General features: G+C 54.7%; 1 protein-coding gene across 7 annotated transcripts in view; it reads left to right on the plus strand.

The window, feature by feature from the left end:
* The window catches only part of AMMECR1 (AMMECR nuclear protein 1), a 150,621-nt gene that overhangs the window by 37,025 nt on the left and 95,674 nt on the right, over nucleotides 1-17,922 (plus strand). For 2 of the 7 annotated variants that reach the window (XR_012160969.1, XM_073361203.1), the window contains exon 1: nucleotides 2,082-2,857. Coding sequence is in view for 4 of the 7 variants with exons in the window: in XM_073361203.1 (XP_073217304.1) it covers nucleotides 2,394-2,857 (464 nt within the window). In the remaining 3 variants the exon portion in view is untranslated. Of the gene's footprint in view, nucleotides 1-2,081; nucleotides 2,858-17,922 lie in introns of those variants that run through there. The other 5 variants (XM_073361205.1, XM_073361201.1, XR_012160968.1 and 2 more) reach the window with 5 other exon arrangements.

Raw genomic sequence — 17,922 nt, forward strand, 5'->3', positions numbered from 1 at the left:
AGTTTCTACATCTGAGGGAAGTAGGGCTTTATATCTTTGTAGCATCTTGGACAGAGAAGAGCCTTCTTGTTGTACATCAGATTCTCGCGCTCTTCAATCAGCTAATAAAATGCAATGTCATAAGGTGACAGTGTTATTGCAGTATAACCAGATAGTTTTGCTTTAAGATTTGTTTTACTCAAGTAGGAAGAAAGGCATGCTGAGTTATAAACTGAATCCTTAGCAATCAAGACTTCCACAGATATTCCACGCAACATGTCATCTCTTCTTTGAAGTGCTGCTCCCCCTTAGATTGATTGCTCTCGCAAATGTTTCTATTTTAGGAAGTTTCTGTCCAGCACTGGTGACTTTTGACAGTTTTGCATTCTTTTAATTTTCTTGACAAATAACACATTTTTCAAAGTTTGTGAAGTTTTTTTTCTCTTTATTGTAAGCAGAGGGAGGTATTCATGTAGTTCCAGAAATTGTCATCTCTAACAGCAATGTGGCCTGTATATACGTGTCACTGAATTAAAAAGCTAGTTTCTAGAAAATTTCTAAAGCTTGTACTGCATGCGTAGGCAATTAAATTAAAACCTTCCACCAGCAGACTAGATGCTACATTGTATGTACAAAAGTTTACAAATGGAGAGGCTTTACATTAGGAATTCACATACATTTACATCTATCCACTATGCAGCATAAACAATGGACAGGCAATCTTCTGCTACTGGTGCACATGACACTGATCTGGATAGCAAATTTTACTGACAATATAGAACACTATTATAATCACATGTGAGATACTTCGACAATTAAGAATATGTGATGTGAAAATATTTCATGTTAGTATATTGCAAAATGCTCATATTTGCTATTTTTGTTGCACACTAAACAGCTTCATCATTTCTAAAAATAAATACTTGCTCATGCAAAAATCAATAAAACTCTACACTGTCATTTGGTAGTTTTGACCAATAAACACCACAATAAGGTGTTGATATTAACTTAAACATTAAGAACTGTAGTCAGAGTCATGTGGCAGTGTTTCTGGAACTGTGCAATAAATGACACTTTCTCATTTTGGATACCATTGTTTCACCTCGCCTACAGGCTTACGGCACCACTTGACAGCTCCACATCCGAGCTCATCTAAATGTACATAACATAAGCTTTAAAATGATATATGATGTGGGTGGGAGGGTGGTTACATTAAATTCCAAAAATATGGCTCTTTTTGGAGAATTGCCGCATGCCTATTTAGGCAACTTTTTGGATGGAAGCCTCTCCAACTCACCAGGAAGTGGAGTTGTAGATTTAGCAAGTGGTACTCTTCCCTTTAAGTCCACAATGAATCAATGCCTAGGACTGTGCTAGGACATTGCTGTGATGCTGTTTTCAACATAAGATGTAAAACTGAGCTCCTGACCAGTCCTGGCCCTAAAAGTTCCCTTGAGATTTTCTGAGGCTGCATTCTAATTTGGATAATGATTTTCTGCCTATACAAATTTCCCCGGCTGTTTCAACTACATATGATATTCTTAACTCCCTGCCTAAATAGTTTTGTAGCACTGCTGTTCTCTCTGTTAAAAAGCTGCCAGTTTCCACGTCAGCGATAGCTGCATTTTAGTGATGGGTGAGGCCAGTCCTCTTTGTATATATAGTTTTTAAAATGTTTCATGCTCCTTTGAGATGTAAAGTATACACCTAAACTATTATTCTTCAGGTTGCAGAGTAGCAGCCGTGTGAGTCTGTATTCGCAAAAAGAAAAGGAGGACTTGTGGCACCTGAGAGACTAGTGTTTTGGCCAGTGCAGTTTTAACACGTGCATGTTCCCTCGCTTCCCTGGGGACAGAGCTCCTCTGAAAGAAGGCAAAGCACTGGGCAAGTCCACCAGGGTCACGCCCGCTTGCCCCCTGGGCTGCTGGCCTCAGCACAGTCTCCACTGAACCCCGTCCCCGCGGCCAGCCATCCCAGGAGTGCCTGGTTTGTGGGCGCAGCCGGGGCTCCCTGCAGTGCTCCCGCTGGCTGACTCACACGCCTCCCTGGCGGCTTCTTTCCCCCTCCGAAGCGAAAGCCAACTCAGGTCATTTGCGTTGTGCCAGTCGGACACTGTCAGCCGCCTCCTCGGGCTCGCGGGGCCCGGCCGGGGCTCTACGGCACGCGGGGGGGGTGGAGGACCCTTCCCCGGCGGGAGGCGGCGCGGGGGGACGAGGAGCTGCCGGCCGGGGCGGGGGGGCGGCGAAGCTGTCTGCGAGGCGCGGGGCCTGGCACGCCGCGGCGGCTCTAACTCCCCTCTCCCTTTCTCCCCATTCATCCTTCCCTGCCCCCTCCCCGTTGCAGGCGGAGCGGGCCCGGGAGGAGGCGGAGCAGGCGGCCGCACGTCCCCCGGCCGGCCGGCCGGCCCCCCCGCTATGGGTCGGAAGCGCTGCGTGGGGGGAGACGGCTCCAAGATGGCGGCGGGTTGCTGCGGGGTGAAGAAGCAGAAACTCTCCAGTTCCCCTCCCTCGGGCTCGGCCGGCCCGGGGGGCGGCGGCGGCGGCAGCTCCCACTGCGGCGGGGCGGCGGCAGCGGGCGGCGAGCCGGGGGCGCTACCCCCGCCGGGGATCGCCCGCCTCAACGGCCTGGGGGGGCTGGCGGGGGGCGCCGCCGGTTGCGTCCTGTCCCCGCCGCTGCCGCCCAGCTGCGGCGGGGGCCCTGGCGGCCTCTCCCCCCCGGCCGCCTCGCTGCTCGCCTCCCCCGGGGCCGGCTCCAGCGGGCCCGGCTGCAGGAAGATGGTGGTGTCGGCCGAGATGTGCTGCTTCTGCTTCGATGTGCTCTACTGTCACCTGTACGGCTACCAGCCCCCGCGGAGCCCCCGCTTCACCAACGACCCCTAGTGAGTACCCGGCTCCGGCCCCCCGAGCAGCGCCCCCTGGCGAGTGCCCGGCTCCGGCCCCGGCCCCCCGAGCAGCGCCCCCTGGCGAGTGCCCGGCTCCGGCCCCGGCCCCCCGAGCAGCGCCCCCTGGCGAGTACCCGGCCCCGGCCCCGGCCCCCCGAGCAGCGCCCCCTGGCGAGTGCCCGGCTCCGGCCCCGGCCCCCCGAGCAGCGCCCCCTGGCGAGTACCCGGCCCCGGCCCCGGCCCCCCGAGCAGCGCCCCCTGGCGAGTACCCGGCTCCGGCCCCGGCCCCCCCGAGCAGCGCCCCCTGGCGAGTGCCCGGCTCCGGCCCCGGCCCCCCGAGCAGCGCCCCCTGGCGAGTGCCCGGCTCCGGCCCCGGCCCCCCCAGCAGCGCCCCCTGGCGAGTGCCCGGCTCCGGCCCCGGCCCCCCGAACAGCGCCCCCTGGCGAGTGCCCGGCTCCGGCCCCGGCCCCCCGAGCAGCGCCCCCTGGCGAGTGCCCGGCTCCGGCCCCGGCCCCCCCAGCAGCGCCCCCTGGCGAGTGCCCGGCTCCGGCCCCGGCCCCCCGAACAGCGCCCCCTGGCGAGTGCCCGGCTCCGGCCCCGGCCCCCCGAGCAGCGCCCCCTGGCGAGTGCCCGGCTCCGGCCCCGGCCCCCCCGAGCAGCGCCCCCTGGCGAGTGCCCGGCTCCGGCCCCGGCCCCCCCGAGCAGCGCCCCCTGGCGAGTGCCCGGCTCCGGCCCCGGCCCCCCCCGAGCAGCGCCCCCTGGCGAGTGCCCGGCCCCGGCCCCGGCCCCCCCGAGCAGCGCCCCCTGGCGAGTGCCCGGCCCCGGCCCCCCCCGAGCAGCGCCCCCTGGCGAGTGCCCGGCCCCGGCCCCCCCCGAGCAGCGCCCCCTGGCGAGTGCCCGGCCCCGGCCCCCCCGAGCAGCGCCCCCTGGCGAGTGCCCGGCCCCGGCCCCCCCGAGCAGCGCCCCCTGGCGAGTGCCCGGCCCCGGCCCCCCCGAGCAGCGCCCCCTGGCGAGTGCCCGGCCCCGGCCCCCCCGAGCAGCGCCCCCTGGCGAGTGCCCGGCCCCGGCCCCCCCGAGCAGCGCCCCCTGGCGAGTGCCCGGCCCCGGCCCCCCCGAGCAGCGCCCCCTGGCGAGTGCCCGGCCCCGGCCCCCCCGAGCAGCGCCCCCTGGCGAGTGCCCGGCCCCGGCCCCCCCCGAGCAGCGCCCCCTGGCGAGTGCCCGGCCCCGGCCCCCCGAACAGCGCCCCCTGGCGAGTGCCCGGCTGCGGCCCCGGCCCCCCGAACAGCACCCCCTCGTGAGTATCCGGCCCCGGCCGCCCGAACAGCGCCCCCTCGGGAGTGCCCGGCTGCGGCCCCGGCCCCCCGAACAGCGCTCCCTAGCGAGTGCTCTGGCACCTGCCCCCCGAACAGCGCCCCCTGGCGAGTACCCGGCTCCGGCCCCGGCCCCCCGAACAGCGCCCCCTGGCGAGTACCGGGCCCCTGCCCCCCGAACAGCGCCCCCTCGCGAGTGCTCCGGCCCCTGCCCCCCGAACAGCGCCCCCTCGCGAGTACCCGGCCCCTTGCCCCAGCCCCCCGAACAGCGCCCCCTCGCGAGTACCCGGCCCCTTGCCCCAGCCCCCCGAACAGCGCCCCCTCGCGAGTGCTCCGGCCCCGGCCCCCCGAACAGCGGCCCCTCGCGAGTACCCGGCTCCGGCCCCGGCCCCCCGAACAGCGGCCCCTCGCGAGTGCTCCGGCCCCTGCCCTCTGAGCAGCACCCCCTCGCAAGTACCCGGCTCCGGCCCCTGCCCTCTGAGCAGCGCCCCCTCGCGAGTATCCGGCCCCGGCCCCCCGAACAGCGCCCCCTCGCGAGTGCCCGGCTCCGGCCCCGGCCCCCCGAACAGCGCCCCCTGGCGAGTGCCCGGCTCCGGCCCCGGCCCCCCGAACAGCGCCCCCTCGCGAGTGCCCGGCTGCGGCCCCGGCCCCCCGAACAGCGCCCCCTAGCGAGTGCTCTGGCCCCTGCCCCCCGAACAGCGCCCCCTCGCGAGTACCCAGCTCTGGCCCCGGCCCCCCGAACAGCGCCCCCCTCGCGAGTACCCGGCCCCTGCCCCCCGAACAGCGCCCCCCTCGCGAGTATCCGGCCCCTGCCCCCTGAACAGCGCCCCCTCGCGAGTACACAGCCCCGGCCCCCCGAACAGCGCCCCCTCGCGAGTACACAGCCCCGGCCCCCCGAACAGCGCCCCCTGGCGAGTACCCGGCCCCGGCCCCTGCCCCCCCGAACAGCGCCCCCTGGCGAGTACCCGGCCCCGGCCCCTGCCCCCCCGAACAGCGCCCCCTGGCGAGTACCCGGCCCCGGCCCCCCCGAACAGCGCCCCCTGGCGAGTACCCGGCTCCGGCCCCGGCCCCCCCGAACAGCGCCCCCTGGCGAGTTCCCGGCTCCGGCCCCCCCGAACAGCGCCCCCTGGCGAGTACCCGGCTCCGGCCCCCCCGAACAGCGCCCCCTGGCGAGTACCCGGCTCCGGCCCCGGCCCCCCCGAACAGCGCCCCCTGGCGAGTACCCGGCTCCGGCCCCGGCCCCCCCGAACAGCGCCCCCTGGCGAGTACCCGGCTCCGGCCCCGGCCCCCCCGAACAGCGCCCCCTGGCGAGTACCCGGCTCCGGCCCCGGCCCCCCCGAACAGCGCCCCCTGGCGAGTACCCGGCTCCGGCCCCGGCCCCCCCGAACAGCGCCCCCTGGCGAGTACCCGGCTCCGGCCCCGGCCCCCCCGAACAGCGCCCCCTGGCGAGTACCCGGGTCCGGCCCCGGCCCCCCGAACAGCGCCCCCTGGCAAGTACCCGGCTCCGGCCCCCCGAACAGCGCCCCCTCGCGAGTACCCGGCCCCGGCCCCTGTCCCCCCAACAGTGCCCCCTCGCGAGTACCCGGCCCCTTGCCCCAGCCCCCCGAACAGCGCCCCCTCGCGAGTACCCGGCTCCGGCCCCTGCCCTCTGAGCAGCGCCCCCTCGCGAGTATCCGGCCCCGGCCCCCCGAACAGCGCCCCCTCGCGAGTGCCCGGCTGCGGCCCCGGCCCCCCGAACAGCGCCCCCTCGCGAGTACCCGGCCCCAGCGCCTGCCCCCCGAACAGCGCTCCCTCGCGAGTACCTGGCCCCTGCCCCCCCGAACAGCGCCCCCTCGCGAGTGCCCGGCTCCGGCCCCGGCCCCCCAAGCAGCGCCCCCTCGCGAGTACCCGGCTGCGGCCCCGGCCCCCCGAACAGCGCCCCCTCGCGAGTATCCGGCCCCGGCCGCCCGAACAGCGCCCCCTCGCGAGTACCCGGCTCCGGCCCCTGCCCTCTGAGCAGCGCCCCCTCGCGAGTATCCGGCCACGGCCCCCCGAACAGCGCCCCCTCGCGAGTGCCCGGCCCCGGCCCCCCAAGCAGCGCCCCCTCGCGAGTACCCGGCCCCGGCCTCCCAAGCAGCGCCCCTTCGCGAGTATCCGGCTCCGGCCCCGGCCCCCCGAACAGCGCCCCCTTGCGAGTACCCGGCTCCGGCCCCGGCCCCCCAAACAGCGCCCCCTCGCGAGTACCCTGCTCCGGCCCCACAAACAGCGCCCCCTTGCGAGTACCCGGCTCCGGCCCCCCGAACAGCGCCCTCTCGCGAGTACCCGGCTCCGGCCCCCCGAACAGCGCCCCCTCGCGAGTACCCGGCTCCGGCCCCCCGAACAGCACCCCCTCGCGAGTACCCGGCTCCGGCCCCGGCCCCCCGAACAGCGCCCCCTCGCGAGTACCCGGCTCCGGCCCCCCGAACAGCGCCCCCTCGCAAGTACCCGGCTCCGGCCCCCCGAACAGCACCCCCTCGCGAGTACCCGGCTCCGGCCCCGGTCCCCCGAACAGCGCCCCCTCGCGAGTACCCGGCTCCGGCCCCGGCCCCCCGAACAGCGCCCCCTCGCGAGTACCCGGCTCCGGCCCCGGCCCCCCGAACAGCGCCCCCTCGCGAGTACCCGGCTCCGGCCCCGGCCCCCCGAACAGCGCCCCCTCGCGAGTACCCGGCTCCGGTCCCCCGAACAGCGCCCCTTCGCGAGTACCTGGCTCCGTCCCCCCGAACAGCGCCCCCTCGCGAGTATCCAGCCCCCAGATCAGTGCCCCCTAGCGAGTTCCGGGCTCTGGCCCCCCCGAACAGCGCCCCCTAGCGAGTACCCAGCCCCATGCTCCAGCCCCCCGAACAGCGCCCCCTAGCGAGTACCCGGCCCTGACGCTCGAGCAGCACCCCCTAGCGAGAACCCGGGTCCGGCCCCTGACCCCCGCGCAGCGCCCTCTAGCGAGTACCTAGACCCGTGCTCCAGCCCCAGACAGCGCCCCCTCGCGAGTACCCGGCTCCGGCCCCCCGAACAGCGCCCCCTCGCGAGTATCCAGCCCCCAGAACAGCGCCCCCTCGCGAGTACCTGGCCCGGTGCTCTGACCCCCCGAACAGCACCCCCTCGCGAGTACCCGGCTCAGCCTCTGCCCCCCAGACAGCGCCCCCTCGCGAGTACCCGGCTCCGGCCCCCCGAACAGCATCCCCTAGTGAGTACCTGGCTCCGGCCCATGCCCTGTGCTCCGGTCCCCCGTAGTACCGCTAGTGAGTATCCGGCCCCAGCCCCTCGCAGTGCCCCCTAGTGAGTACCCGGCCCCTGCCCCCAGGACTTCTTTCTGTGCCAGCGCCCCCTTGTGAGTACCTGGCTCCAGCCCTGCAGGCTCCTGCCCCCGGGCTCTTGTCCCCGCCAGCGCCCCATAGTGAGTACCTGGCTCCTGCCCCGGGCTCCTGCCCCTGAGCTCTGGCCCCTTGCCAGCATCCCCTAGTGAGTACCCAGCTCTGGCCCCCTCCCCCGGGCTCCTGTCCCCACCAGCACCCCCCTCGTGAGTACCTGGCTCTGGCCCTGGGCTCCTGTCCACAGGCATCTCCCGCCGCCAGCACCCCCTAGTGAGTACACAGCTCTGGCCCTAGGCTGCTGCCCCCTGGCAGCGCCCCCTAATGAATACCCTGCTCCAGCCCTGGGCTCCTGTCCCTGGGCTCCTCCCCCTGCAGCACCCCCTTGTGAGTACCCTGCTCCAGCCCTGGGCTGTTGCCCACAGGCTCCGCCCCTTGCCAGTGCCCCCTAGTGAGTGCCTGGCTCTGGCCCCAGCTCCTGTCCCTGCCCCTGGCACCTCCCCCCGACAGCACCCCCTAGTGAGTACCCAGCTCCGGCCCTGGGCTCCTGCCCCCGGGCTTTGGCCCACTGCCACCCTCCCTAGTGAATACCTGGCTCCTGCCCCCTGGCTCTGACTCCGTCAGCGCCCCCTAGTGAGTACCCGGCTCCAGCCCCTGGGCACCCCCAGGCACCCTGTTCTATGCACCCCTGGGCACCCTGCCACCCCTTACCAGTGACCCATAGTGAGTACCCCACACTCTGCCCCATATACCCTCCCCAGGCACCATATCCCAGTGCACCTTCTCCTTCCCAGCTGCCACATACCCCATTTCATCAGTGAGCTCCACTGAGGACTCCACGTCAGGCACCATGCCCCATATTGTCTGTACCCCTCACTCCATACAGCTACCAGCCCTCTCTTTACCAATGACCACTAGTGAGTATCCCCGACTGGGCACCTTGCCCCCATTAACTCCCTACACCATACCACACCACATACAGCTGCCAGGCCCAGCAGAGCCCCTGCTTCATCAATGACCCCTACTGAGTGGTCCACACTGGGCTCCATACTGTCCCTTTGCATCCCATGCTCTTCCACCCTGTGTAGCTACCAGCCGTCAAAGCCCTATATCACCTCCATGGACCCACACCATATATCTGACAGCACCTGAGGAGCTGCCCCACTTCACCAGATACCCCTAGTGAGTACCTGACACAGAACACCATACTCCTATCCTGCCCCCACATATATGGTTACCAGCCTCTGATTCACCAATGATTTCTGGTGAGTATCCCACACATTGCCCTCATTGCTTTTTGTATTCCCATCCCCTGCACATGGTTCCCAGCCTCTGCAGAGCCCTAGTTTCATCAGTCACCCCTAGTGAGTTTTCTATTTCAGGCGCCATACCCCTATACCACCTCATAGATCTCCTTCCAGCCCTAAACAGTGTGGAGCCTGGCTTCATCAGCCTCTAGTGAATACTTCACAGCAGACACCCGTACCCCTTCATGATGCCCCTTGAGTTCCCCTATGGGGGGCTCCCAGTGAGCTCTGGCTTCACCAATGACCCCTAGTAAGTATCCTTCAGTGCTCTTGTACATCTACTATCCCATGCAGAGCCCTGGCTTCACAAGTGACCTCATCTGCCCTGCTATCTCCCCGTGTGCAGCTATTCACACCTGCAGGGCAATGGTATACTTCCTCCTTGCTGCATGACCACCATGCTTGGTAGACCCCTTCCCTCCCTCTCTCCCTCCTCTTGCTTCACCAACATCTGCTAATGAATTCCTTTCTCCATCTTCTATACCTCCGTGCGCCCTCAGTAGTGCTTCCTGCTACCACAGAGCCCTTGCTTCACCAGTGACACTTGATGAATGTCCTTTGTATTCTAGATATATCTGGCACATGATTAATAACCTTAATGGAACCCTCATTACAGTGACTCCTAGTGAGTACTCTGTGTAGGAGATGTATACTCCTAGCTGCCATAGATCTCCTGCTTCACCTGCAACCCCAGCAAGTACTCCCTACATGCCCTTCTAAACTTCTGTGTACCAATGTGAGGGGCTCAGCTGTGAGTTTCTTTACATTACCCCTTCCTCTCTACATCCTGTATGCTCCCCCTTATAGATACCAGTTTCTTAGGGACCCTTGTTTCTCTTGATTTGTACTAAGTAGCTATCATCTTGTGTGGGGGGTCCACTTCCCTTCTATCTATTCTCCATCCCAGTCCTACATAGATAACCAGCCTCAATTTTCTACAGTTATCACTCTGTGGTTTCATTGATGGGGGAGAACCGAGTTCTGCCCACAGTTTATTTGCTGTAGATTGATAAAGAATAAATAACTTGTAGAACTCTCTCCAGTAAGCACGTCACCAGCTCTCCTAGTTAAGGTGGAGTGTCACTTTCTGTCTAAAGGTCAACTATTTTAAGTGCTCTAAAATCCACATTACTTGGATTGTCTTGAAATTTGCTGTGGCTCATGGTGGTGCAGGTTAGGATTAGTGGTCAAACTTAGTGTCATTTGACAAAGGGGTTCCTAAAATACACTTCTGACCTTCCCCCTTAAAAAAGATGTTTACAACATCAACTGGTTCCTGTAACTTTTTTTTTTTTTTTAAATGAACACCTAGGCTCAAACTATAACTCTAATCCTCCCTAAACTGATCTCAGCCACTCAGGGTTTCTCTCTCCTAGGCCTGGTCTACTCTACAAAATTTTACCAGTAACACTTCCTTATTTCAGCACATCTTTGCATGTGTCCACATTCAATTTTAGGACCTGTCAGTAAAACCCTGAGTTTGTCAGTGACTGAAAACCACTTCCCTGAATGGCACAGGTCCTCTACCAGCACTGTTCTGCTGGTAAAATGTGTGTGGATGCTGCATTACATGTACTACTAAAAATAGTACTCCAGCAACTGTGGTCACAAATTTGAACTCTATTGCACAGTGACTGGATGAAGTGAGCTGTAGCTCACGAAAGCTTATGCTCAAATAAATTGGTTAGTCTCTACGGTGCCACACGTACTCCTTTTCTTTTAGTGACTGGAAAGAAACTCTCTTCCCCTCCCCCCCCTTTTAAAATCTCCAGCATGTTTTTGAAATGACCCTTTCCCTGCTAGCCCACCTTTGCAAGCACACAGTTATACCTCTGTGTAAAAACTCCGGCTAATGCTCATGCTACTTACTGGTCCTGAATTTTCTCCGCCTATGGGAAGAACATACAGTACAAGCCCAGCTGCGGCAAACCCAGTTGGATGAATAGAGTTTTGAAGAACTGACTTTCCAAAAAAATAGTTTTTCTGCAATCCCTCAAATAAAGGATCATTCTCAAAGGGACCTTTGCTCTCTTGGGAGATCAGAAGTGCTGACAGAGCAGATCTGTAAGGGGGAATGTTGGGCAACTTTCCCTTCAGTGACATTTGGGGAAAAGGGAAGCGTAGCCATCTGTGCCCTCCCTTTCCTCCATCCCCTCCATTCCCCACAAATATCCCTCCATTCCCCACAGTTCCTCCCCAGGGCTGTTCTAGGACTTGGCTACTCTCTCAAGAGGGGAAAGAATTCAGAACTCCTCACCTTCTTCCTGCCTCCAGCTGTAGGGAAGGGGCTCAAGGCTTAGTCTTCCCCACGCTAATGTTGCTTCTAATGGGAATGGGGAATTCAGAGCATGGCAGGAGAATGTGGGGTGGAAAGGAAGGGCTCAGAGCAGTGCAGTGCAGTGAGGGTTATTTGGGGCTTCATCTGTCCCCCTGCAAAAAGTGTCCCCACTAACTGCATGCAAGTATTGCACTGTTCCAGCATCTTTTGCCTAGCTCTTCAACCTGTGGATCCCATTATGGCTCCCACCTCTCCATGGGGAGGATGGAGAATCACATTGTGTTGGTCAGGCAAACAGACAGGAGATGTCGCTGGATCAGTAAAGGACTAACATGCTGTCAGTGCATTCTGTGGCTAAGGTAATCGTTGCCAATAGCCAGAAGTAGGGGAAGAGAAGAGCTGGGCTGTGGTACATGGAGATGCTGAGCAATTTTTATTAAAAAACAAAGAAATTAAGTGTGCCAAAATTTTATTAATGGAGAGTTAAGATTTCCCAGTGGTGCCTCATGCCTTTCCCAAATGTGCAGAGTGGTTAAACTTAAACTTCCGAAAACCAAGAAATACAAAGTTAAGATACACGCCACTCTGCAACCTAACTGTAACTCTGCTCCCTTTGAGCAAAGCCCCAGTGCTCCAACAACACATACTAGCTCTCAACTCTTACAGATACTACAGAACACTTCAGGAACAGAGCACATGACATTGTAAAACAAAAGTGTAATACCTCTTTGCTAAGGCAAAACTCAGGTTTATGTTAGGCATAGCGAACAGGAGTTGCTTATGCTAACACAGAGTGTACTCCACACAAACCACTCCAGATTTGCTAAGGATTCTTCTCAATAGGCCCTGGAGACCACTGTCATATATGCCACCAGACTTCTGATAATCCCCATGGTCGAAAAAAAGATCCTTGTGTATCTCTGGTGACTCAGTCTACAGGATTCAGAGCTGAAATGAGGCAAACTTGATCTCTGAAGGTACACATGCACCTCTCCCCATATCACAGTGATATCTCTGTCGTGCTGCTCCCATTAATCCCATCACCGTTCAATACAGCTACATATAAGAGAAGGAATGCAGCTGGCGTGCATGCAGTTAAAAGCTGGAATTCCAGTCTGTGGAATATACAGCACAAACAGTGGCATGTTCTTAGTCCTTCCTCCTATCTGCTTATTATAGATTCATGGATATTAAGCCCAGAAGGGACCATTAGATAATCTGGTCTGACCTTCTGTACAACACAGGACAGAAATTTTCATCAAGTTACTCCTGTATCGAGCCTTATAACTTGTTTGTCTAAGGCATCTTCCAGAAAGGCATCCAGTCTTGATTTGGAGACATCCATAGATAGATAACCCACCACTTCCCTTTATAGTTTAATGTTTGCAGCACCCTTACTGAACCATTCCCAGTGGCTGTTTCCTCCTGGGGGTTGGGGGGTGGTATGTACCTTAACTTTGTATTTCCTGGTTTTTGAGAGGTTTAAGTTTAGCCACTCTTCGCATTCTGGAATAGCACAGAGCACAACTGGGCAACCTTAACTGAGTTACCAAAGATTTTGGGCTTTTAAATGTAAGTATTTTCCCCTTTGCTGATATGTTTTTAAAGCAAGCAAATATACAAATGACCTGAGAACTGTTTTGGAGACTAGGAACTGTGAGAGAACAGTGGTGGTGACTATTTTAAATTATGAATTTAATTCTTTCCTTTCTATTCTAATATTTTACTATTATTAAAGTGGGAAGGAACAAGAGACAATCAAATGAAGGACCATTAAGAAAATACTGTACCAAAAAACCCTCTCTCCTTACTGAAGTTTTGTTCAGCAGCCTCTTCTCAAATAATTCCAGTGACTTCTACTTACTATAACAACATTAAAATAAGTTACATGAACTGGGATCCCTTGGTGTCTGTCAATTTTCAGCATTTGGACAAGAATTGTGATTTAGCCCAGGTTGAGTGTAAATTGACCCTGTGGGATAGAAAAGGTTCTGGAGGACCCTGCTTGTATGCATTCCCCCCAGCTGCAGCTTTTTTGTTCCTTTGTCTTAGCTACAACTTCATACCTGTTGTTACCTGAATAGGGTTTTTCCTCAGAGAACAGGCTGATTTGATCATACTTTGGATGAAAAAACCTTTTATTCCTCCACCTACAATCCCAAGAGCGGTTTCTTTGAAACTTTAAAATAATAATAATAATTATGCTTTTTTTTAAGACTGGCACTGGATTTTAGGAGAGACGATAATAAACATACATAGGTAGATAGTCTGTATGTTTAATTATGGCTGGCAAATCCAAAGGGCTATATGTATCTTTTGTGTGTGTTCTGGTCTTTCACCTGTGCATACAGTTGCCTGTACTATTTCTGGAGCATTTACTCTCTACCAATTATTATTTTTTCACACACATTTACTGGCTTTATACTCCACACTATTGCCTTCATCAGTCAACTTTTCTTTCCAGGAACAATTATATAAAAATGTTTGTAAATGTATGATCAAAGTAGAAAACTTCCTTGTGATCTAAGAGAAACTTTCAGTCTGGCCAGCCCTATATTGACTCTCTAAAGAACTGAGCCTGTAGTACATGTTCACTTCACTTTCACAAAAGTTAAACTAATATCTTTAATGTCAGAAGATTAAACTGTTCTTCTAGAACACTGTTTTGTGTGACTATGGAGCCTTTGCTATGTATAATAAAAATTTATCCTTTGCATAACAAACTGTTAGAGGTCATCTATAACTATTGCCTTAGTCTTCACAATAAAAGACATGTCACTTTATACTGAAGTTGTGTCACAATATGACATGTCACTTTATACTGAAGGGAATGGGTTCTGTGGTGTTCAAGGTGCCCAGTTGGTAGGTCCTGTTTCTGTCTGTGACTGCATCCAAACTGTTCTGCTGTTTCACAGAATACCAGGGTTGGAAGGGACCTCAGGAGATCATCTAGTCCAACCCCCTGCTCAAAGCAGGACCAATCCCCAATTTTTGCGCCAGATCCCTAAATGGCCCCCTCAAGGATTGAACTCACAACCCTGGGTTTAGCAGGCCAATGCTCAAACCACTGTGCTAGTTTGTCATATTTGTTTTTCTGATACATTTCAAAACTTTTATTAGTTGTAATTGCTCTCTTCCCTTCTACCACTGAACACGAAATATTTGACTGTGAAGCAGAGAGTTTTACAAAGAAGCATCTTTAGATTTTTTTAAAAAATGCAGTACAGAAAGAGGTTCAGGGTATGTTGGCTGCCAGTAGCAGTGTTCTGTAGGGAATTCCCAGCATGTTCAAAAGTAAGATTGATGACTATGCCTCTGTATTGTAGCAGAGGAAAAATGATAGCGTACCAGGAAACTGTAAGAGACTACAGAAAGAATGGTTTCAGAGTAGCAGCCGTGTTAGTCTGTATTCGCAAAAAGAAAAGGAGGACTTGTGGCACCTTAGAGACTAACAAATTTATTTGAGCATAAGCTGTAGCTCACAAAAGCTTATGCTCAAATAAATTTGTTAGTCTCTAAGGTGCCACAAGTACTCCTTTTCTTTTTACAGAAAGAATATGTCTTTGCCAATAGGTTTAACTCCTAATGTTCTTATAAAACAGAGAAAGTGTTGAGATGATAAAAGCTCTAAATACCCTGTCATAGTTGTGGTATTAGTGACTCTTTTCAGTTTTAGTTGAAAATGGGTACTAGGTAGGAATTATAGGTATTAAACTGTATTCAGCAGGACATAGGAAGTGGGCAAACTGCATAAGTACAGCATAAGGCAGATGGTCAACAGGTTAGTAAGGCTTGTATTGTTGAGAGAGGTGTTGTGTGAGACTGTCGGCTGCATGTGCTTCTGATTTGAGTGAATTTTCCTAAGTGCAAATGGGATGGAATCTGCCAGGAGTTTGCAGTACAAGAAATAGGAGGTGTAGATGCTATTGGGAAAGGACCCAAGATTTCATTTTTTCAGCTGGAAGCATTTGCTGTGGAGTTTGGTACTGCTCATACATCATCTGTGGTCAGTCACCATATTAGCTTTGGAGAGACCGGCTGTTCCCTCCCACCCTAAAGGATGTGTATGTGGAGAAACCGCTTTTCCTTTGTTCTGCCATTGCCTATATAGATGTACTTCCTTGTTGCATCTTCTGTTTTGGCTAATGTATCCATATCTTTTGTTGGTCCCATTCTCTCTCCCCTCCCCCCTCCCCCTTGGAGGTTTCCAGCTAGAGATATTCACGATATAATGTGTTAACGTTATCTTATACCTAAGGCCCTATATTAATCATGATTTCATTAAGATCACAGAATCCACAAAATACTAAAAATGTAAAATATCCTGTGTGTGTGTATTTTGTTGAATGTAATTTTGACGGTGTCTTTTTGTGACACTGTATTTTAGATGCTTTCACCTCAACCTATTTGCCTTTGAAAAAGGACATATTGGGGCCTAAAATTGAATATTTCATTTGTCCAAATCCCTTTCTGAAGAGCAGTAGTCTGTTTTGCTCTCTAGAGATCTCTGAATAGTTAAGAATTTAACAATATTCAAATACTTCCTTTTGGTAGTGATGCGCTGTAAAAGTGTTGTTTTCTCTTGAGCAGTCTATTAAATCTGTCATTTGTATTATATATTAGGCCTTCACAATTTGGATGCTATGCAGCATCCTTTAACATTAGCATATATAAGCTTTACTGCTGTTTAGATTTGCAGATCTATATTCTCTTTTTAAGAATCTAAGTGGTTTCCCTCTGAGGGTATATGTACACTTTAACCTGGGGCTGTAATTCCTAACTTGAGGAGACATACCTAGGCTAGCTGTGAAAACTGAACTATTGCCGTAAAAATAGCATGTAGCTGTGGCAGTGTGAGTGGCGAGGCAGGGGTTAGCAACCCCAGATACATACTTTGCATCTCGAACAGGTATGTACTCAGGATGGCTCGCCCCTGCCATCACCATGACCATGCTCTACTTTTAGTGCACTTAGTCAGTGAGAGCTAGTGTAGGTCTGTCTCCTCAAGTTGGGAATTACACTCCCAGCTGATAGCATAGACTGTAGGTTTGCAGAACTTTTCAGCTTTAAATCTGTATGGTTCTTTTAGCTGCAGATTTCTAGGACCACCAGCTAAGAAAACTTGATGGCAACTGAAGTTCGATCATGGTTATCAGAAGAGGGTTACTAAAAACAAAAGTACGTTTGGAAACGGAACATCTACACAGTGTGGTTTGTTATTATCAGTGAAGTTTTACTGATGAAGTTACAAGTACGGAGCTAATTTCAAACATAATTTCAAACATAAAGTCAGTTATTTAAACTTATAATAGTGGGTTGTCTAGATTATAGAGTGGCTCTTGTCAGTGCTATAATTTATGCTGCCTGGTCAAACAGAGCTACATTGCCTTTCAAGCTGTCATAGATAACAAAAGCAGAAGACCTTTCCCCTATACTAGGTTGATAGCTGGTTTTCAAGGGTTTCGGTATCATTTTTAACAGAAATCCAGGCTAACGGGAGTACTATAGGGAGCTATTTACAAGTGTTAAATAAGGGGTTTGCATCTTTCAGCAGCCTTTAAGTTCATGTGAAAAACATCTCTTCATCTCATACTCAGCCTGCATGTGCCCAAAACTCAAAGCTTGAAATTATATGGAATATTTTTTCACATGCATGAAGTTCAGTGAGTTGCAGCACTACAATGTACAGTCATATATACAAGACCAGCCTTGTGAGGGACAGAAGTGAAACTAGGTCTAACAATGAGGACATATAGCAGTGAGCTAAAATGATCACAAATTTAACTAAACATACTTTCAGAAAAATATTTTAAAAACTCTGTTCCTGCAGAGCAACCTTCTGAGATCTATTTTTGAAAGGAAGAGGTTCTCTCCTTGGCTGTCAGTATTCAATCTCTGACGAGGTACCGCTTTCTTTTTGCTGCTGCTGCCTGCTTTACCCCATGCTACTTATACTTTGAGGTGACCCAGGCATACTCCCACTTTTTGTGATTAAACAATATGCCCTAATACCTGTGGCAATGTTGGGCTTTGGTAACTTTCTGGAAAGCTGTTCTTGTTGATGCTGCATGCTGCAAGATGGGTGCCCTCTTACAGCACCAAATATATGGAACCAAGATTATTAAAGATCTAGTTCCTGGATTGTTCTTGGTTTGGTGAGTTGTTCTGATCAGCCTTGTTTCTACCTGAGGTGGGATCACAGGCTTATTGGGACAGCTGTCAATGCAGAGATGCATTGATATCCTGAGGCTTTTATTCTCCTTTGGGTTATGAGGAGCGCTCCCTCAGCTTCTCTGGCCCCTTGGCTCAGCTCATTTCATGTCACCTTTCCTTGCTTTCCTTTTAACTCAGGAGTTATGTGGCCTTACTAGCAGGGTCCTCCTTAGTAATCTGGGGATCATAAAATACACTGCTGGTATTCAGTCTTCTCCCAATTAATGTGTTGTCTGTCTCATTTACTCTGCCAGCCTAACTGCAACATTATCTTCTCTGTTGGACAGTACTTCTGACCACTTGTCTGATTCAGAGGAAGAATAAGGGGTAGGGTATTTGCAATAACCTTTTTTGACCAGCAAGAAGAATTTTTTTCCTCCTCAGCTTTTTCGGAGGACAGGTCACCTCCATGTCTCTCTTTGGCACTTGACATTTTGGACAAGAGTTTCTAGCTTGTGTGGTAGAGAGTCTGGTATTGGAAATTTTAGCTATCTAAGACTCATTGGCTGTTGTACTTCCTAACGTCCAAGGAGAAAGGTCCAATAGCTCATTGTTAATGGGAATTTTCCCTAAGAAAATCTGATTGGCACCAACCTCCCTCCCAGTTGCATACAAGAAGCTAAAGGATCAC

The sequence above is a fragment of the Lepidochelys kempii genome, chromosome 9 (assembly GCF_965140265.1).
Source record: "Lepidochelys kempii isolate rLepKem1 chromosome 9, rLepKem1.hap2, whole genome shotgun sequence".
In the NCBI taxonomy this organism is placed as follows: domain Eukaryota; kingdom Metazoa; phylum Chordata; order Testudines; family Cheloniidae; genus Lepidochelys; species Lepidochelys kempii.